Below are 20124 nucleotides of genomic sequence, written 5' to 3' on the forward strand. Positions count from 1 at the left end.
TGTGAGTGCCCAGAAACTTGAAGCTGGACACTCTCTCCACATTGACCCCATTGATAAGGATCGGGGCATATTCCCTGTTGTGTGACTTACGGAAGTTGATGATCAGCTTCTTGGTCTTGGTGGTATTTAGGGACAGGTTGTTATCAGAGCACCAGTCCGCCAGGTTCTGCACCTCTGCTCTGTAATTTGTTTCATCACCGTTGGTGATCGAGACCCTTCTTCAAACTGATGTCAGGGGAGGGGCGGGATAAAGATAGGAAGTAGTAGGAGACAGGAAGACAGTGGGAGAACTGAGAAGGGGGAGGGGAAAGAGAGGGACAGAGGAGTTATCTGAAGTTGGAGAAGTCAATGTTCATACCGCTGGGGTGTAAACTGAGGATTAAGAGTGATAAGCAGTCTGCAGCAAAAACAACTTAATTTAGGATTATCACTCTGATGTATAGAAAGAACATACCTCCCAGAGGTGCTATTCATCCATTACACATTCCCACCTACCCCAGGTAAAAAATAACATACAGCTGGCCCCTAATTAATTTAATAATTTCCATTTCAATGCAAGCAAATGTATTTGCAGATATAACATTTAAATTGTTTGACAATTAAGGTGGAGCTCCCTTTCTAAAACACAGATTTTTTAACCAATTTTTGGATTTGGGACAATTATTTGTTTTTGAAGTGTAGTAATGTAAAATTAAGAAAATTAAAATCTTTTTATATTTACCTTAAAACCAAGGTTAAATGCTGCCATTAGCATCAATTTGTTCAGAAACTCATAAATAAGATTTTAAATGCGCAGATGATTCTCGGATATTCTTTCTCAAATGAACTCCCATCCTTCCTGTAGAGTGGCAATCAAAACTGTACACGGGGCTTCATCTCTGGCCTATCCAATATTTTACAAAGCTGCACCATAACCTCCCTGCTCTTTTATTCTGTGCTCTGGCTCAGAAGCAAATATCCAAGAAGCCATCTTCACCACCTCATCTACCGTGAATGACTGAAAAGACTCAAAGTGCTGGACAGTCTATGCCTAATCCTACTTATGTTCTTGTGACAGTGGGTTTTCGTATTAAATATCATATTAAATATCAGTCACAGTTTCACTAGCGATTGTCCTTTCAATTGGAGACAACCTTTACACAAGCTTTGTAAACTCAATTTGCTGTGTTCTTCCTCCTCTTTCTAAACAATTCATTGCTTTCTTACTCTCTAGTTCAGAGTCCAGGCATCTGCTACAATTTTGTAGTTTAACCATGTTCTGCCACCAAGATCAAACTAAAATTTGTCTTTACATTGAACAACCAACCAGTTGCAGAATCTTTGTGGAAAAGTACACTTTTAAAAATATTATTCTGCCCCACATTGAATTGAGGGCACAATTTGACAATGATCATTACTGCATTATTAAGTTTCTGGTACTACACAGCACAAATAAAAAACTTTTAAAATGTCACATTTACCCATTTTTTTATCAAACAAGCATTTCCATCAGACTTAAATTTACACAATTGCTAGTCTAAAGAACATTCAATGCACAACCTGCATATCTGGCTGGAAATTCATTTGGCTACTTTGTGAATTTATTAAAGGAAACAGAAAACATTTTATTAAAGAAATAAAAAGGCATTGATATATTGCCTTAGCAGAACTTCAAGTTCCAAATTCCATAATTTACAAATAAAGCAAGTAATTTGGAACATAACATTGCACGACAAATAAATTCCTATGTTTACTTACAGCAATACTTGCTGACTAGTTTTCTTAACTTAACAATAAAAAAATCTAGAAAAGCAAGTCATTAGTAATCTATGAAAAATTATTTACTGCAATAAATACCTTAGCGATTTTTTTTATTGCCAGTTGCTGTCCAAAACAGACATTTGCCTGCACAACCATTCTTGTGCTTTTTACAATATATCTTGGAACAAATTGTTTTTGGCAAGGTGTCAGAGCATCAAAATCAAATTGCTATTAATTTGGTATAGGAAAATTAACTTTATGGCAGTATACACATACAAAAAGCAAGTAAGCATCATTTGTTTACTGCATAAACTTGTTCCATTATTATCCACTTGAATAAATGCTGTACAACTGAGTCTAAGTATCTGGATTCTGCAGCTGACAGTGCAAGATATGTCAAATCTTGCAGCTGTTCTTTCCTCAAAGGCCATCTTTGTTATTTGAAAATGTAGCAACTGTTGCAACTACTTTTGAAGGCCAATATTGGACCCAGCTGTTAGCCTGACAGACATATGAAATCCTGGGTTTAAATAAAACTTAAAAGAAACAAAAATGGAAAAGATGAGACAGAAATCCCTGTTTGGGTTTTTGGGATTCCTCAGTCTCAAGGATCTGAATACAGTAGATAGCTAGAAGGCTTTATTAACAAGTTAACTTAATGGAAAGAATTTACATAGCTATTTAGTTTAGTTTAGAGATAGAGCCTGGAAATGAACCCCTAGGCCCACCCTGTCTGCACTGACCAGCGTACACTAGCACCATCCTACACACTAGGAACAATTTACAATCTTTACTGAAGCCAATTAACTTACAAATCTGTACGTCTTTGGACGTGTGGGAGGAAACCAGAGCACCGGGGGAAATCCCACGCGGTCACAGGGTGAACGTACAAACTCCACACAGACAGCACCTGTAGTCAGGTTCGAACCCAGGTCTCTGGCACTGCAAGGCAGCAACTCTACTCTGCGCTACTGTACCACCCCAGTTCTTAACTAAAAAAATATCAATATCGTACTACACCTAAACCAACAATTAAAAATAGAGAAATCAAATAAAATTTGTGCACCACTGCACAGGCTATGCATGGGTAAAATATTACTCCAACTTTCCCTTTGTCCATTTCTGCGCCCTTCCCTTAAAACCAATTGCCAATCTGTCACAAGGATACCTCCAATTTCTCCACCTTTTTTTCTTAATAATTTATCATGTGTACTTTACCAAATGCCTTTCAGAATGTCATGGAAGTAATATCCTTATACTGATGCAGGATCTCAGCCTCCACAGATACTGCTTGACTTGCTGAGTTATTCCAGCAGTTTACTTTTTAGATGAGAGGACACAAAGTGCTGGAGTGACTCAGCGGGTCAGGCAGCATCTCTGGAGAACATGGATTGTTGATATTTTGGGTCGGGACTTTTTTTTAACTACAAATTCTAATTATCTGCAGTCTCATGTATCCACATAATACTCCCTAATCTATCATCTATGTAACCTCTGCAAAACAATATCAGCTTGACTGGTCAAATATGACCTACTGTTTAATCCATGTTGACTCAGACTTTCTGGCAATCTGTCCACAATGAAAGATTCAATTTCTGTTATAAGAATACATCCAATTTATTCCCTCATCCCCTCTTATAGAATAGAGTATTTTCAACAATGGCACAGAGTTGAGATGAGATCTGGGGTCGAACAGCCATGATGGTCATGGTGGAGAAGGCTCCTACTCCTACTTTCTTGTAATATGCAAGAAGGAGCACAGCTACGTGGATGGCTTTCCCAAAGTGAAAGCAAGAGATAGGCATCTTTGATGGTGGAACAGTCATAGTCGAGGGTGTTTGATCCTCTGATGCTGCACGACACATGCTGGTGGGAGTTTGGGAGTGACTTCTTCATGATAGGAAAGGCGTTGGTGTACGCTATTTGGTGTTTGTTGACTGCGGCGTGCAGCTCAACCAGTGCTAGATGAATGCCTGTCTGGTTAGGGATGTAGACCGCTGTCATGATAATGGAGGTGAATTCCCTCGGGAGATAGAAGGGACAGCACGTCATCGGCAGGTTTTCCAGGTGCGGAGAGCAGGATTTGGATAGGACCGCTACACCCGAGCACCATAAAAAGTTTACCATGACGCAGACGCCTCGGCTACTCCCTTTTCTCGAAGCCTCCATTCAGTCCATACGATGAATGGAGAAACCTTTGGGCTAGAAGTTTGACTCTGGGGAGCTGGGGGTGATCAATGTCTCGGTGAAACAAAGCACACAGCAATCCCTCATTTCTAGTTGATAAAAGAGCCTTTTCTTGAGAATCCCTCCCTCACTCTACTCAGACTGCATTCAGACAAACATTTGATACAGTTCACTCGCTAGTAATAACTCACCTGCACTGATCTTCCCCAGTCTATTCTCTACAAGCTATTCCCCAAGGGTTGTTAAGGCTAAAAATTGCACAGTATGATTTTGTGAGAAACTGTTCAATTCCGACAGAGAGAAAGTTTAGTTTACAAACAGATTTCAGGAATTGAACTCTCATGTAACCCGGTACCCTTCTGTATATAATTTGATGGTTTTTTTTAAAAATGCCACAGAGGAAAAATAAACTTCAATCACACAAAAAGAAATTCCTGGAATAAATATGTACATAGTTTAAATTCAAATTTGCTTTTACCTGAAGCCAAACCACAAACCTCAGTGAATATCAAATGATCATCATGTGAAAAAGAAGTCAACTAATAGACATGATAGATTCTTCGTTAGTTTGTGCCAAACTTTGATGATGTATCAAATAGAGTAAATGAGAAAGAATCAAAGGAATCTATTTTGATTTCGATAAGCTCCTCCCACACAAGAGATTTGTGAATATGGGCGCAGCACATGGATTTTGGGGTCATACGCTCACATGATTGGGAGTTAGTTAACAGATCAAAAACAATGGAATGAATTGCTCCTTCTCAGGTTTCCAGGCAAGTGTGGTGTCAAAGGGATTAGTATTTGGACCCCAACTATGCACCATTTATATTAACAATTTGACTGAGGTCACAAATGTAACTTTACCAGGTTTGATGATGGAGCAAAACTAAATGGATACAAAAAAAAGGCTGCAAGGGCTTATCATCAAGGTTTGGTAAGTGGACAACATCACTATTGATGGAATAAACTTGGAAAAAATGTTTGTGGGGGGCGGGGGGGAATTAGGTTGTCTGCTTCAGTAGATAAAAGAGAAATAATGAAATAATGTTAAGTTTTATTGCCTCCGGAATTGAGTGCAAGAATAAAGAAGTTTTACCATAATTACAAAGGTCCTCGGTGGGCTTTGGCGAGACCTCATCTAAAGTATCATGTACAATAGGATTATTGTGGAGGAGTGTAACAAATATGCACTTGCGTGGTCCAAGGTTTGGGGGGTGCAGGTGGTGACATAATGGGGCTTGCTGTATGAGATCAGATAAACAAGGCCTGTATTCTAAAAAATGTGAGAATTAGCCTCAATAAAACATTAAAAATTATTGAGAGAGCTTAGAATAGATGCGGGGAGGACCTCGAGCAAAGGAATCTAGAAATTGGAGTCAGTCTCTAGAAAAAAAAAAGAAAAATCCATTTCAGGCTGAAATGAGGAGAAATTTCTTCACTCAAGACGTGAAGAGTTTGTACGTTATCTTGGTGCCTCAGTCAATTAACACATTCAAAACAAATTGAGTCATTTTTGGATTTGCGAAGAATCAAGTGATACGTGGCTCGGGAAGCAAAACGATAGTGTGGTAAGTCAGCCATAAGACAGGCTCAGGGTGTCAAGCGGTCTATTCCTGCCCCTAGTTCTTACAAAAGATGTAATTTAGTTGGTTTGCTTAAACTAAATGCACAAAATTATTACTCAAATTAAAGCAGGATCAGAAATTCGCGGGCAAATTACGTACATTACTGTGAAGTTATTTGTACATGGGAACCAACATTATTTTTTGCAAAAGATAAGTTTCCTTTACTTTCTCACCAGCAGACCACCATCAGTAACTCTGTGCAGTCATAAAATGAATACAGAGCTTATTAGCCATTTCTTCATATAACAAGTAACCAACCCATTAAGTTGCTGGCTGGTCAAAGAAATAAAAATCCAAAAGAATAATATCAAAGGGATCGAAGAAAGGAAATATGCTCAAATCCTCTCAGAATTTAAAAAAACTACTTCAAAGAAATGGCATTCAGAACGGAAAACAACTTTGCTTCTTTGGATTGCAACTTCAAAAGTTGGCATCTACGGACCTCCGCCAAAAGCGGTGTTGCAATGCAATCCAATAATGTAAATACATTCAAGTGCACTCCAAAGAGAAGAATAAGGTGTCACATGTGATTAACGCAAGGTCTCCCTCCAAGATCACATTCTATGGTATAGAATGACCAAAAGGGCCAAATTAAAATTCATAGCTAACATGTGGAGAATAACATATTACTTTGAATTGAAAGGCAGATTAAAATTATAGGGTCGTTTTAAAAGATGTCCAAACGTGCCGTCTCATCTTGGCTTGGTGAGAGCAGTAAGGAGATGCAAGAAAAAAAACAATTTAGAGAAATTGCAAAGTTTTAATATAGAAAGGGAGATTAAAGCCACACAAAATGAAATTACAAAGTAAAAGCACAACAAAGAAAATATTCAACAGATCAGACAACCGGCAAGGAAAGAAAAAGTGAATGTTCCCGATGGATGACCTTTCACCAGTATTGACTATCATCCCGGTGTCAAAGGAAAATAGAGTGGCATGCCTTAGTGACTGCCAACCAGTGCCTCTGACATCCACCCTCATGATTTCAGAATGTGATCTCGCTGGCTCTCCACTCAGCACCGGACTACTTGGACAATAAGAATGTCGGGCTGTTGTTCATTGACTACAGCTCGGCATTCAACATTATCGCCTCCTCCAAACTGAGTCTCTGCTCATCCCTATGTAATTAAATCCTCGATTTTCTCATCAGCAGACCACCATCAGTACAAATTTGCAACAATCCTTCCTCCTCGATAACCATCAGCACAGGAGCACCTCAAGGCTGTGTTTTTCTAAACTCACGACTGTGGAGTCAGGCACAGTTCCAATGCCAACTTTAAATTCACCGACGATATCAGCATTGTTGGACAAATGACGGGTAACGATGAGTCCAGAAAACATGAGGGAGATTGATAATCTGATTGAATGCTGCAAGAACAATAATCTTGCTCTCAACATCAGCAAGACAAAGGAGATGATTGTTGATCTAAGAAGGGGAAAAACAGTGCTCCACCCACCGGTTTTTTGTCGACGGTGGAGAAAGTGAACGGCTTAAAGTTCCTGGGCAATGCATATCTCTGAAGATCTGCCCTGGGCTCAGAACATCAATGCCATCACAAAGGCAGCTCATCAATGCCTCTATATCCTTCGAAGGTTGAGGAGATTTGGTATGTCGACAAGTATATTGAACCTTTACATATGAATGGTGGAGACCATTTGCTTTACAGCCTGGTTCGGTAATTCAAACATTCAGGAATGAAGGAGGCTGCTGAAAGTGGTAGATATGGTCTCATCCGTCACAGGTACTGACCTCCTCACTATTGAGGGGAGACGCTGCTTCAAAGAGGCAGCCAAAGCCCACAACATTCTAGCCACACTCCCATTTCACTCATCCCATTGGGAAGAGGGTACAAGGACATGAAATCCACGACCACGAGATTTAACAATGAATGAATGAATGAATGAAATTTATTGACCAAGTATGAATACATACAAGGAATTTGCCTTGGTGCTTTGCTCGCAAAAGGACAAAGACACGATATACAGCAGACAATTAAAAATAAAACATTGTAATATAAACATGTGAAAATAAAGTACCAGAGTAAAAAGAGGCTATAGACTTTTAGCTGTCGAGTACAACTACTGCTCGTGGGAAAAAAAGCGTTTTTTATGTCTGGCTGTAGCAGCTTTGATAGTCCAGAGTGGCCTCCCAGAGGGAAGTATTTCAAAGAGTTTGTGGCCTGGGTGAGAGGGGTCAGAGATTATCTTACCCGCTTGCTTCCGGGCCCTTGCAGTGTACAGTTCGTCAATGGGGGGGGGGGGGGGGGGGGGGGGGGGGGGAAGAGTTGCAGCCAACAACTTTCTCGGCTGATTGAATGATGTACTGCAGCCTCCGGATGTCATGCTTGGTGGCTGAGCCAAAGCAGACCATGATGGATAAGGTGAGGACAGACTCTGTGATGGTAGTGTAAAACTGGACCATCAATGCCTATGGCAGGTTGTGCTTCTTCCCAGTAACCATTAGGCTCTGGAACACTACACAACTCTAATTTCAGCAACTATGAACTTCCATGGACTTCTTTGTTTGCATGACAGACTTCAGCTGTTGCACTATTATGGTTACAATAACATAAATTTATTGTATTTTGGAATATTATATATTATTTGTACGCTATTACATTTACGAGTCTCTTAAACTGCAGCAAGTATGAATTTCATTGTTCTGTTGTCGGTACGTATGACTATTAAACAACTTGACTAGTTCTTAATGACAAAGGAAGATTTAATTATGGTGAACTTTCACAATTGTTCCCTGTAGTTTTCTTGATTAGATTTAATTTAAACCATTAATAGCATCATATAAATATGTCCCAACCCAGACAAGGAAGGGTCCTGAAGGGATCGAACCCAAAACGTCACCATTCCGTGTTTTCCAAGGATACTGCCTGACCTTCTAAGTTACTCCACTTTGTTTCTTTCTAGACAATTACAAACTCAGTGAAATTCAATAGGGACAAGCTATCAGGGAAGCAACAGCATGGGAGACGACCCAACCTGCAATGTGAGAAAGTAATCTCCAGTCTTTTGTTCTTCTATTATTTAAAACATCAGTTTTTGTTCGACATAAGTACTCTTTGCCCTGTTAACAACTTTTCTGTAAAGCATCCATTGTACTTATGTCACTGACACCTTTCCTCAACGGTGCCAAAGATTGCTAGTTGCAATATAACAGTGGAAATTCAGCGGTTTACCATTTTCTAAAATTACTCAGTGCTTTTCACATATTTGCAATGCAAGAATCACCAAGCATTCAAAAAATGAAAATAAATAATTTGAAATCAGATAAACCGATTTTTGTTCATGGGATGTAGATATCACAGGCACAGCAAGAATTTACTGTCCATCTCAAAGGGAACAATGGCAATCTAATGACTAAATGATAATTAAGCCCAGCAAAGTATTTTAAAAATCAGGATGCACGTGGGGAATCTGTAGCTATGAGTGATATTCCAGTGCACATGCTTCCAAGCTAAAGACACCATGGGTTGAAGACATGCTGCCTGCAGAAGCCATGATGGATTCCTGTAAAGCATCCTGTAGATGTACCATTGAAGGAGGAAGTAAAAGGGAATGGTGCATGGGTACCAATCAAATATTTCATTTTGCCTTTAATGGGGCAAACAATGAGCTTAGAAGTACCTTGGCAAATGGGGCAAAATGAGATTGGGAGAGCGGCCTGATAAAGGCAGGAATAAAGTAGATAATTCTGGAAAAACCCTGCAGATTAGACAATAAGTTCTTGCTCTTAGAATGCCTCTCAGTGGGAGCAAGTGTGTACTGCTACGATTTAAATAGGGTGCAGATCTTAAATAGCCAGGCATTCCTTGATTGCTTCAGCCACATACAGCAGGTTCTCCTGCCAAAAATATTAGAGGGATTGTGCTACTGGTTTTGGTGGACTTGTTAAACTGAATGTCTACCTTCCCTCTCAAATGCAAGACATATATTAGCATCATAAAACAATGTGACTGAGAAGAACCACCTGGAAGATATTAATCTAGGACATGATTATCCAATACCCTCATCTTTAGCTCTCAAACTTTTGACATACATGGATTGATGTCAGTTTAAAACCAAAGAGAAAAAACGGCTTGGTTCAGAATTGCATAAAATGTAGATAAACAGGCCATTCAGGCCCTGGGTCCATACTATGATTTATGCTTTGTTTGTGTTTTAATAACCTTCAAATTCCTTATTTCTTATATTTGGATCTAGTCTCTTTTTAAATGCATAGACATTGGTCTTCTTGATCACTCCTTTTGAAAACATCTAAAAAATATATAAAATGTAATGTGAATGTACTCATTTTCTGAGATTTCACTTTCAATGCACTCTCCTAAATACCTCTCCTTAAACCCAACATTCTGCCTACGGTCTCAAGACTGGGAAGCTAATTATTCTGGTACGGGTTCCAACTGTGTTTGCGGTGACCATATTCATTAATCTGTGTAGGAAAGAACTGCAGATGCTGGTTTAAATCGAAGGTAGACGCAAAATGCTGGAGTACTCCAGCATTTTATGTCTATATTCATTAGTCTAGTATGTCGCTAATTGATAAATAATTACAACTGAATTATCCTTGTCTACTTTCTGATTAGATGGGTGCTAATAATTCAATGAGGTTATCAACTAAGACTTTTCCTTTTGAAATCCATGCCAGCTATTAATTCTTCTGTTTTAAATCTCACATGAAAGCTCACTACTGAATTTCTTGCAAACAAGCTGATCAATTGTAAAAGTTGGCCACTACTGAAGTGCAGTTTACAGCGTCAGCCAAATCCTCATTTAACGTGGCTATGTGCTTCTTCAATTCTCTTCTTCATTCAACATTACAATGTTGGAGCAAGAAAGTAGATCAGCATAAGTCATGAGACCTGCCCACATCCCTTGGACCTTCCTGCTGTAAAGAATTAGGGTGGGGAAAAACATTTACTTCCCAGCTATGAAGCTGAAAACACAATCCCACCAAGGATGACATGCGAGAGGCCGAGTGGACAAAGCAACAGGAGAAAGAGGAGGAGGTGGTGGTAGAGTGGGGAGCAGACAAAGTGATGGCCAACAAGAAGTGGCAGGTGGTGAGGAGAGGAAAGGGATCCCCACGATGATAGAGCGAGCCGGGGTGGCAGGAGAAGGTCCATCCGCTATAACTAAAATCTGTTATAAAAGGGGTCCTTAAAACGTGGGTTTACTGTACTGCAAAAATATGTCAGTTAAAATAACGATTTCAATCACAAAAAAAAGTTTAGTTTAGTTTAGAGATACAGCGTGGAAACAGCCCTTCAGCCCACTGAGATCTTGCCGACCAACGATCACCTGTGCACCAGTCCTATCCTGCACACTGGGGACAATTTACAAAAGCCAATTAATTTACAAACTGGAACCTCTTTGAAATGTGGGTGGAAACCAGAGCACCTGGAGACAATCAACATGGTCACAAGGAGAATGTACAAACTCTGTACAGATAGCACCCCTAGTCAGGATTGAACCTGGGTCTCTGATGCTGTAAGGCAACAACTCTACCGCTGCACCACTGTGCCACCTTAAAGGTTATAAACATTACTCATGCAGACATGTTGGACACAAACGCAAAGTAATTGAATTTATGAAAGCAACTTGAAGGATTTTTATCTGCAATCGCTAAATATTGTGAAGAAGGAGTGAAGGAGTTTTGGTGGTTGTGATAAAATTGGTGGATAAGTACAACAATGTACCCTTACAAATAGAGCTTTAGAATTGCATTTCTACAGCGTTGATCAGTAATCCTTTCTGCAATATATCATAAGTACACTTTAGACTTTGGAGTCCCGATAAAGATTGAGCAAAAGCTCTTTTGTACTCTATATTGTAGGAACATATTTTCAGACAAAGATGGTAAAACATTTACTAAAACATGCAAACTGGTTCTTATAATTATGAGTTAAAAATATTTTCATCACAATATTCCATATCAACTCATATTTTATTGGCTAAAATATATGAAACAAAAGTTTGCTGATAACAGAAGCACTTCTCTCTCCCTCTTTCAATATGAAAAAAGAATGCCCAAATGAGAATATGCTATGTTGTACAAATACAATAAACAGTAAAATTAAGTTGCAATACCCTTCATTCATTCATTAAGCTTTTTTCATTCTGAATGATTACTAGTTAAATTCAAATGGCATCATTAAGACTGCTAATAACAAACTTGAAGGTCATCAAGTATTCCTCCTACCTTCGTTCATTATCATCAAGGTGAGCAAAAAGAACATTCTTAGAAATAGCTTTTGCTAGGGCAGTCATGGTCTTGTAGTCCTTTGGTATTACCTACAAAACAGTATAGACAAATGAAGCCAACTTCAGAATTTGTCAGCTTTCAGATGGTAATAGATATTCACAATAAAATGTCCACTAGGAACTTATGTGCTTTTACCCTAATGAATGGAACATAAAATTATCAAGTCTATAATCATAGATTCAGAGTTGTACAGAGTGACAAAGGCCCTTCAACCCACCATGTCTGACCTTTGTGCCTATCTAAATTAATCCCATTTGTCCACTCTCTGATTCCTACTGTGCCTTGCCTATTTAAATATCTGGTTACATGTCTCTTAAATATAGTGAATTTATCAGATTCCACTAGTTCCTCTGACACAGAGTCCCAGTTATCAACCACTCTCCATGTAAAAAAAACAACTCAAATCCCTTTAAATCTCGTTTCTCTTACCTTACCACCTATGCCCTCTTGTTTTTGATACCCATATCACTGTTAAAAAATTCTGACCATCTACCCTATCTACTCTTATAATTTTATATGCCTCTATCACATCACCTCTCAGCCTCCTTCGCTCCATGGAAAACATGCCCAGTCTATCCAATCGTATCCCATAACTCAATTTTTCCAATCCAAGCAATCTAGTGAATCTTTTCTGTACTCTCTCCAAGACAGGTTTTGGGGCAAATAAGCAAGTAAAGTTTCAGGATGGATCTTACTAAGGAAGAAAGACAGAGTTTGCAAAAGAACTCCAATGGTTCAGGCATTGCAAGCTCATGAGGGACATGGCCAATGTCCACAAAGTTCAGGTTAATCATGAATCTAGAATTGAAGCAACACTGATATTTTAAGGTACTGTTCAGCTGTAAGGGGTCACTAAGTTAGGGAGGGACAAGTTCATAGAGAGATTTGAAAAGCATGTTGAAAATTTAATATATTTGAGATAGTTTAGCTACGGTTCAATATAGATAAGAAATAAAAGGGTGCAAACAAAGTAAGAGCTGGGGAAGGAACAACAGAGATTTGGACGAATTCAGGTTTACTGAGGATAGAACAAGGCTGGATAGCTGGACAATAGCACAGAGTCATACAGCATGGAAACAGGCCCATATACCGACCAAGATGCCCTATGTTAGTTCCACCTGCCCACATTTGGCCTATATCCCTCTAAACCATTTCCATCCATGTTCCTGTCCAAATGACTTTTGGACAGTGCAGCATGAACAGATCAATTTCCCTCCTGGGATAAATGAAGTTCTATCGTATTGTATCGAACCGTTAACATAATCAATTAAGACAGAAGTCATGATGGGGAAGAGGATGGTCAGTGGATCAGTGGAGGAATCAAGGAGCAACAAAATAGATCCCTTTGGCAAGATAAGATAGCATATGGTGGAAGATAAAGAAATTAGAAAAAGATATAGGATCAGGATTAGGATGGGAAAATTTTAAATGAAGTCTGTGTTGATAGGCCAGAAGTAGAAAGCAAAGCAGCTAAGGCTGAGTAGGAAGAAACTGCAAACCCTTCTCGACCTGAAACATCACCTATTCCTTTTCTCCAGGGATGCTGCCTGACCCGCTGAGTTGCTCCAGCATTTTGTGTCTAAGCAGCTAAAGGTTTTGGTCAACTGTTCTAAACTGATGTTACCAGGTAGTAGGGAATTCAGATTTTTAATACAAGATAACGAGGAAAAATAAGACAAAGTGAGCAAAGGTGAAAAAAATGCCAGTTGTCGCAATCAGACCTGGATCTCTGAACAAAATCCAAATATGTATCATACCTTTCGTACATAAGAGACTGCATCTTCTTCAGTATACACTTCAGCACTCACACCGCCTCTTCTGCGCCTGGCCTTTACAACTGGATTTGGCGGTGGTGGTGAAATCTCATCATCATGCGAGTCTGACTGAGAATTAGACTTCTGTCGAGCCAAAATTTGTTTGCACTCTTCCTAGGTGTAAACCAAGAAAAAGATCTATTTTATATACACATTCCAATGTCTTTGTTAAAACCAAAAAACTAACAATAAGAATTCTCCAAAGACAATATGTTGTTAAAGAGTGAACTAAATATAAATGACAACATACACCATGTCATTCAGTAACTGGTTAGAAATGTATTTTTGTCATTGTGGTGTCCAATCAGGTTGAATAAAACTGGACCTGGCCCTTCCCCGTTGATCATGGCTGCCTGCACTTATCTGGACTGGATGCAAGGACCAATCCATCAGACTTACTGCACCTAGCAAGATTATACAAGATCAAAGCATCTAAATACCTCGAGTGGTGAGTAAACCCTGGGCAATGTATCGCTGAGGTCCCTGCTTGAAATGGCCTCTTTAACAGGAGGCAAAGCTAGGGAGCACAATTTTATCTTATTGCCAAAACAAAGACGCTTAATTTTGAGTTTTTAAATATCTCCAATATCAAAAAGAGTACTAAATCGCTAAGAATTTATTAAAAGCAGCAAGTCAATTCTTTCTTATCCCCATGATGGGAATCCCCATTCAATTGAATGGGGTTTATGATCTGGTGCCAGGTATAACTGGCATTGGATCAGGGAGGAAAATTCCAAAACATGATGCTGAGGAATCCCACCAAGATGAGGATCCTTCATTAGATTTGTGTGGACAGATACGCCATCATCTGTCACTCAGCACATCCCAGTCTTCCAGCAAGTCTTCTCATATCCAAGATTTTAACGAATTGCTGCACAATTTGACCCATAACATTACGCTCTGTTTTTTAATCTGCAAGATACCAGTGTTTTGTTTGCAATAGCTACTTTAAGTTTCTGTTGCATATCATTTCAACTCCTTGTCCCATTCCCACACCTACCTATCTGCCCTCAGCCTTCCCCACTGCCGTGCTTAGCCAAAAGCAAACTAGAAGAACAACACCTTATATTGCACTTGGGTAGCCTCTGACCCATATGGTATGAATATTGAAGTTTCCAAAATCAGGTAACCCACAACCCTTGTGTTACATTCCTACTCCCCCGTCTCTTTCCCCCTTTGCTCATTTTCTCATCCCTCCCCCTCATTACCAAGACTCGTTACCCTCACCCACTTGGTTCCATCTGCCTATCACACACATATCTATCCATCTTGTGTTTTTTCTCCCTTGGATCACCTTTCTGCACCCACTCACCAACCTGGTCACATCTACCGATCACAGCACGTGATTCCATCACCCCTTCCTATCTGGTTCCACATATGACCTACCCGTCTCATCGCTCCCTTTCATCCTCTGTACTGGCTAACTTCCCACTATATTCTGTCTTGATGCAGGTTCTCAACCCAAGACATCGACCATCTCTTTGCCTCCGTAGATGCTGCTTGATCTGCTGAATTCTTCCAGCAGTCTATTTTCTTACCCTCTTTTGACTCCCCAAATCACTGAAACCAAGCTATTTAAATTCAGTCTTTTTGCTCCTACAAAATTCTAAACATCTTTATAAATGTATTTGTAATTTAATTTGATTTTATAATCAGCCTTAATTTTTCTGTGAATTCTTTGTATTTGCTCAAATCAAAATCAGGTCTAGAGCCTTTCAACTTCATTAATATCCTTCAAATAGCATGGCCCAAGTGCACATGATCCTTCAACTAAGTGTCTTTCAAAGTTTTATAGATGACGAAAATCAAGTATTGCATTTTAATAGCATCACTTTGTACGTCAGAACACTGATCAAGGTGACCATTGATAAGTCCATGTATAGTCAATTCCTTATTATTTTTACGTGTAAAAACCATCTTGCAGTCGCCAATTCAGCAGATCATTTGTCCCTATAAATGACATCCAATTCATTGGTCAGATCATCTATTTTAAGTACGTTTAAAGATAAATGTCAGCCAGCAACTCTTCTGCTCGAGCTCAGATGCATCTTTTGGAGAGGATTATTATCCCGTTGCAAAGATGCAAAAATAGTGAATTGCATTCTCAGTGCTTAAGGGTCTTGAAGACATAATTTTTATAACTCAGAAGAATACAGCTACTGAAATAACTCTGCTATAAGCTCCAGAATCTTCTCAGAAGCCTGCATATCCCAGAGGGTGAAAGCACTATTTCCCACAAAGATGACAAATATTTCAGCCGTGTGCACATTCTTTCCTTATTATCATTATTTTACAAGCATGCAGTCCTTATGTCCAGATTGTATATATCTCACCACCCACTTGTTGTTATGACAACACTTCTTCCACTCAAAAATACCTGCAGACATATTTCAACGGCCAGATTCCCAAGCTGTTTTCTAAAAATCTTCATTATTTCTCCGGCAATTGGCATATAATATGCGCAACTAAAAGCTCATAAATAAGGATGATAAATGACAATAATTCACAGAGCAGCACTCACATTGTTTCAAATACAATTTACAATAACTGTGCTTTTCGAGGTTGCTAAGATAATTGTGCACTGTTTCCTTTATTGAGCAGTAATGCAGATTTGGACAAAATTCTGATTTTCTTCCCTCCACCACAATCAGGAGGGAAGAAAATCACATATATATATATATACACTTAAACCTTCCATGGCAAACACAACTACTCTGATAATACAGTTTATTCATAAATACTACGAGATTGGGACAGCATTAAGTATGGCTGACATATGCCAATTACATGCGGTCGAGTCGAAGCTCCAAACCAGAGGCGTAGCTATGGGCACTCGCATGGGCCCTAGCTATGCCTGCCTCTTTGTCGGGTACTTCGAACAATCCCTGTTCCAGACGTACACTGGCCCCATCCTCGAACTCTACCTCCGCTACATCGACGACTGCATTGGTACCTCTTGTACCCATGCAGAACTTACTGACTTCATACACTTCACTTCCAATTTCCATCCTGCTCTTAAATATAGTTGGACTATCTCCAACATCTCCCTACCGTTTCTGGACCTCACCATCTCCATCACAGGAGACAGACTAGTGACTGACATCTACTATAAACCCACTGACTCGCACAGCTATCTGGACTACACTTTCTCCCACCCTGTCTCCTGCAAAAAGTCTATCCCCTACTTCCAATTCCTCCGTCTATGCCGCATATGCGCCCGGGATGGGATGTTTCACACTAGGGCATCAGAGATGTCCTCATTCTTCAGAAAACGGGGCTTCCCCTCTCCCATTATAGATGAGGCTCTCACTAGGGCCTCTACTAGAGCCTCTTCTATATCCCGCAACTCCGCTCTTGCTCCCCCTCGTTCTCACCTTCCACCCCATCAGCCAGCGTATCCAACAAATCATCCTCCAACATTTCCGTCACCTCCAATGGGACCTCACTACTGGCCACATCTTCCCATCCCCTCCCCTTTCTGCGTTCTGCAGAGACCGTTCCCTCCGTAACTCCCTGGTCCACTCATCCCTTCTTACCCAAACCACCCCATTCCCGGGCACTTTCTCCAGCAACCGCAGGAGATGCAACACATGTCCCTTTACCTCCCCCCTCAACTCCATCCAAGGACCCAAACAGTCTTTCCAGGTGAGACAGAGGTTCACCTGCACCTCCTCCAACCTCATCTATTGTATCCGTTGCTCTAGATGTCAACTTATTTACATCTACGAAACCAAACGTAGGTTCGGCGATCGTTTCGCTCAACACCTTCGCTCAGTCCGCCTCAACCAACCCGATCTCTCGGTGGCTGAGCACTTCAACTCCCCCTCCCACTCCCAGTCTGACCTTTCTGTCATGGGCCTCCTCCAGTGCCATTGTGAGGCTCACTGGAAATTGGAGGAACAGCACCTCATATTTCGCCTGGGCAGCTTGCAGCCCAGCGGTATGATCATTGACTTCTCCAACTTTAGATAGTTCCTCTGTCCCACTCTTCCCCCCCCCCCTTCCCAGTTCTCCCTCTATCTTCCTGTCTCCACCTATATCCTTCCTTTGTCCCGCCCACCTGACATCAGTCTGAAGAAGGGTCTCGACACGAAACGTCACCCATTCCTTCTCTCCTGAGATGCTGCCTGACCTGCTGAGTTACTCCAGCATTTTGTGAAATATATGCCAATTACATAGTCATACTGTATATGAGCAAGGCAATCTCCAACTTACTTTGACGTTTAATATTATTACATCACTGAATTCCCCGCAATCAATACCCTGGAGGTTACTATAGATCAGAAACTTAACTAGTCAGCTTCAAATACAGTTTACTTGGGAAAGACATCCCTCCTGACTAACTAATGTCTACAAGGACATCAGCAGCTTGATGGAATACTTTCCATGTACTGTGATAAGTGTTTTTTAATGTTTTATGAAGCTTCACACCATTCAGAGCAAAGCAATGTGCTCAGTTAGAATCAAATTTACCACATTCACTCACACCATCACCATCATCTGCGTGTCACACGTATGCTTCACAAAACATTTAGCAATCATTGTAGCCTCAGCAAGGGACTGATGGACTCACTGCTAGAAAACCCTTGCAAAACTGGTACATTGGTGTGCAGGTTTGGTCTCCTTATTTAATCAAGGATAGACTTGCCACAGAGAGAATGCAGCAAAGATTCACAAGATCGGTTGCTTGGGCAAGGTTTCTGTAAAAGAAGAGACTGAGTGGACTAGACCTGTAATTGCTGATGTTTAGAAGAATGAGAGATGATCTCACTGAAATTTACAAAATGCTTCAGAGAGCACAAGAAGCTGGGGGGGGGGGGGGGGGGGGAGAGAAGGATGTGTGATGAACTGGGCAGTGTCTACAACTCACTATAATCTCTTACAGTCTTAGGCAGAGGCATTGCAATGGCAAGCTGCGAGGCATCCTGATATGATGCTTTCTATGGGTGCATACGTGTCCGAATGAGCTACCTCAATTGATGTCCATCAAGTTTTACTCCTTCTGTTGAAACAAAGTTACTGATTGTGGATGATCAGCCATGATCACAATGAATGGCGGTGCTGGCTCAAAGGGCCAAATGGCCTCCTCCTGCACCCATTTTCTATCTCTATCTAAAGTAGTACAGAAGGGGCTACCAACCCTCCTTCCTCGCTCTCCGCCTTTCACCTGCCTATTCTGTCCACTAACCCTTCCCTCACCACCCTCCATACCAACTTCTAATGTCTCACCTGCCTCTGTCCTGTATGAGATCCCACCCTCCTGCCAATTTAGTTTAAACCCTCCTGTGTAGCATTCGCAAACATGCCTGCCAGGATTTTGGTACTCCTCCAGTTAAGGTGCAACCCATCCCTTTTGTACAGGTCACCCCTGCCCTAGAAGAGAACCCAGTGATCCAGAAATCTAAATTCCTGCCCCAACTCGTCAGCCACACATTCATTTCCCCAATCTTCCTGTTCTTACCTTCACTAGCACGAGGTACTGGAAGCAATCCTGAGATCACCACCCTGGTGGTCCTGCTTTTTCTCTGGATTGTTAGCCTAGTTAAGTTCAGTGCAGCTCAGTAACCTAGTTCAGTTCAGTGCAGCTCAGTAGCCGAGTACAGTTCAGTGCAGCTCAGGAGCCCAGTACACTAGATTTCTGGCTAAGGGTTAGATATTCAGATCCGTGTGTTTATGCTGTGGGTTGAAACGTCAGCAGAAAAGCTCAGACTGTCAAGAATGCCCTCACCTCCGGCTCCATCTGCCCAACCCCCAGATACGCTATTGGATTCCATCTCCTCATTTTGTCAGTCTCTTGCTCTTTGTTGCTAGATTGCCACACTACCTTTCACCTCAAAAGTTTGTATTAGTCTGAGCAAGACAATTGTGGCATAACCTGACTTGCTGGCATCTAAAGGCAGTGGCTAGAATCCTTTGGAAGCAGACAAGGGGACAAAATGGGAAAGGATGGGAGGGAAAGCAAAAGAGACAGACAGACAAAGAAAGACAGGAAAGAGGAGAAGGATTTGGGACCCGCTGCAGACATTCCTTTCTTCAAAATTAAACCAAAATTTACTTATGTTATTTTATATATTGCTTTAGAAAATTTAAACCAATTTAATTACATAATCTGTCAATTATTACATGACAACTTCATGTTTCCATTTGGTTTCTGTGGTTGTGAGAAATTTTAAATATAAAAACAGGGTTGTTTCCAAAAATAGTTAGGGAGAGCCAGTGGCATCTGTTCTATCTGTATCAGATGATGCTATGAAAAGTCTATGACTCTGTTCAACTTTGCAGAAGGAATTTAGAATTTACTTCTCACTGTCACTTGACTCAAAGTACAAGTGATATTTCTCAAATGGGAACCTCACTTATCCTTCACAACCATCAATTTTGCAGTTGACATAACACAAAGCATTTTACTGATTCTGCACTCATTGAGGTTACTGAAATTAATGATAATAATTACAAGTCTTTAGCATCATGAAAAATCCCA

The 20124-nt window shown here is 40.4% G+C and overlaps 1 protein-coding gene across 1 annotated transcript in view; it reads right to left on the reverse strand.

The window, feature by feature from the left end:
- Positions 1-20124, reverse strand: part of prkar1b (protein kinase, cAMP-dependent, regulatory, type I, beta) — a 100339-nt gene that overhangs the window by 60305 nt on the left and 19910 nt on the right. The window contains exons 3-4 of the mRNA XM_078418093.1: positions 13587-13757; positions 11767-11858 (exon numbers count right to left, since the gene is read on the reverse strand). Of these exons, the coding sequence (XP_078274219.1) occupies positions 11767-11858; positions 13587-13757 (263 nt within the window). The remainder of the gene's footprint in view (positions 1-11766; positions 11859-13586; positions 13758-20124) is intronic.

The sequence above is a fragment of the Rhinoraja longicauda genome, chromosome 21 (assembly GCF_053455715.1).
Source record: "Rhinoraja longicauda isolate Sanriku21f chromosome 21, sRhiLon1.1, whole genome shotgun sequence".
NCBI lineage: Eukaryota > Metazoa > Chordata > Chondrichthyes > Rajiformes > Arhynchobatidae > Rhinoraja > Rhinoraja longicauda.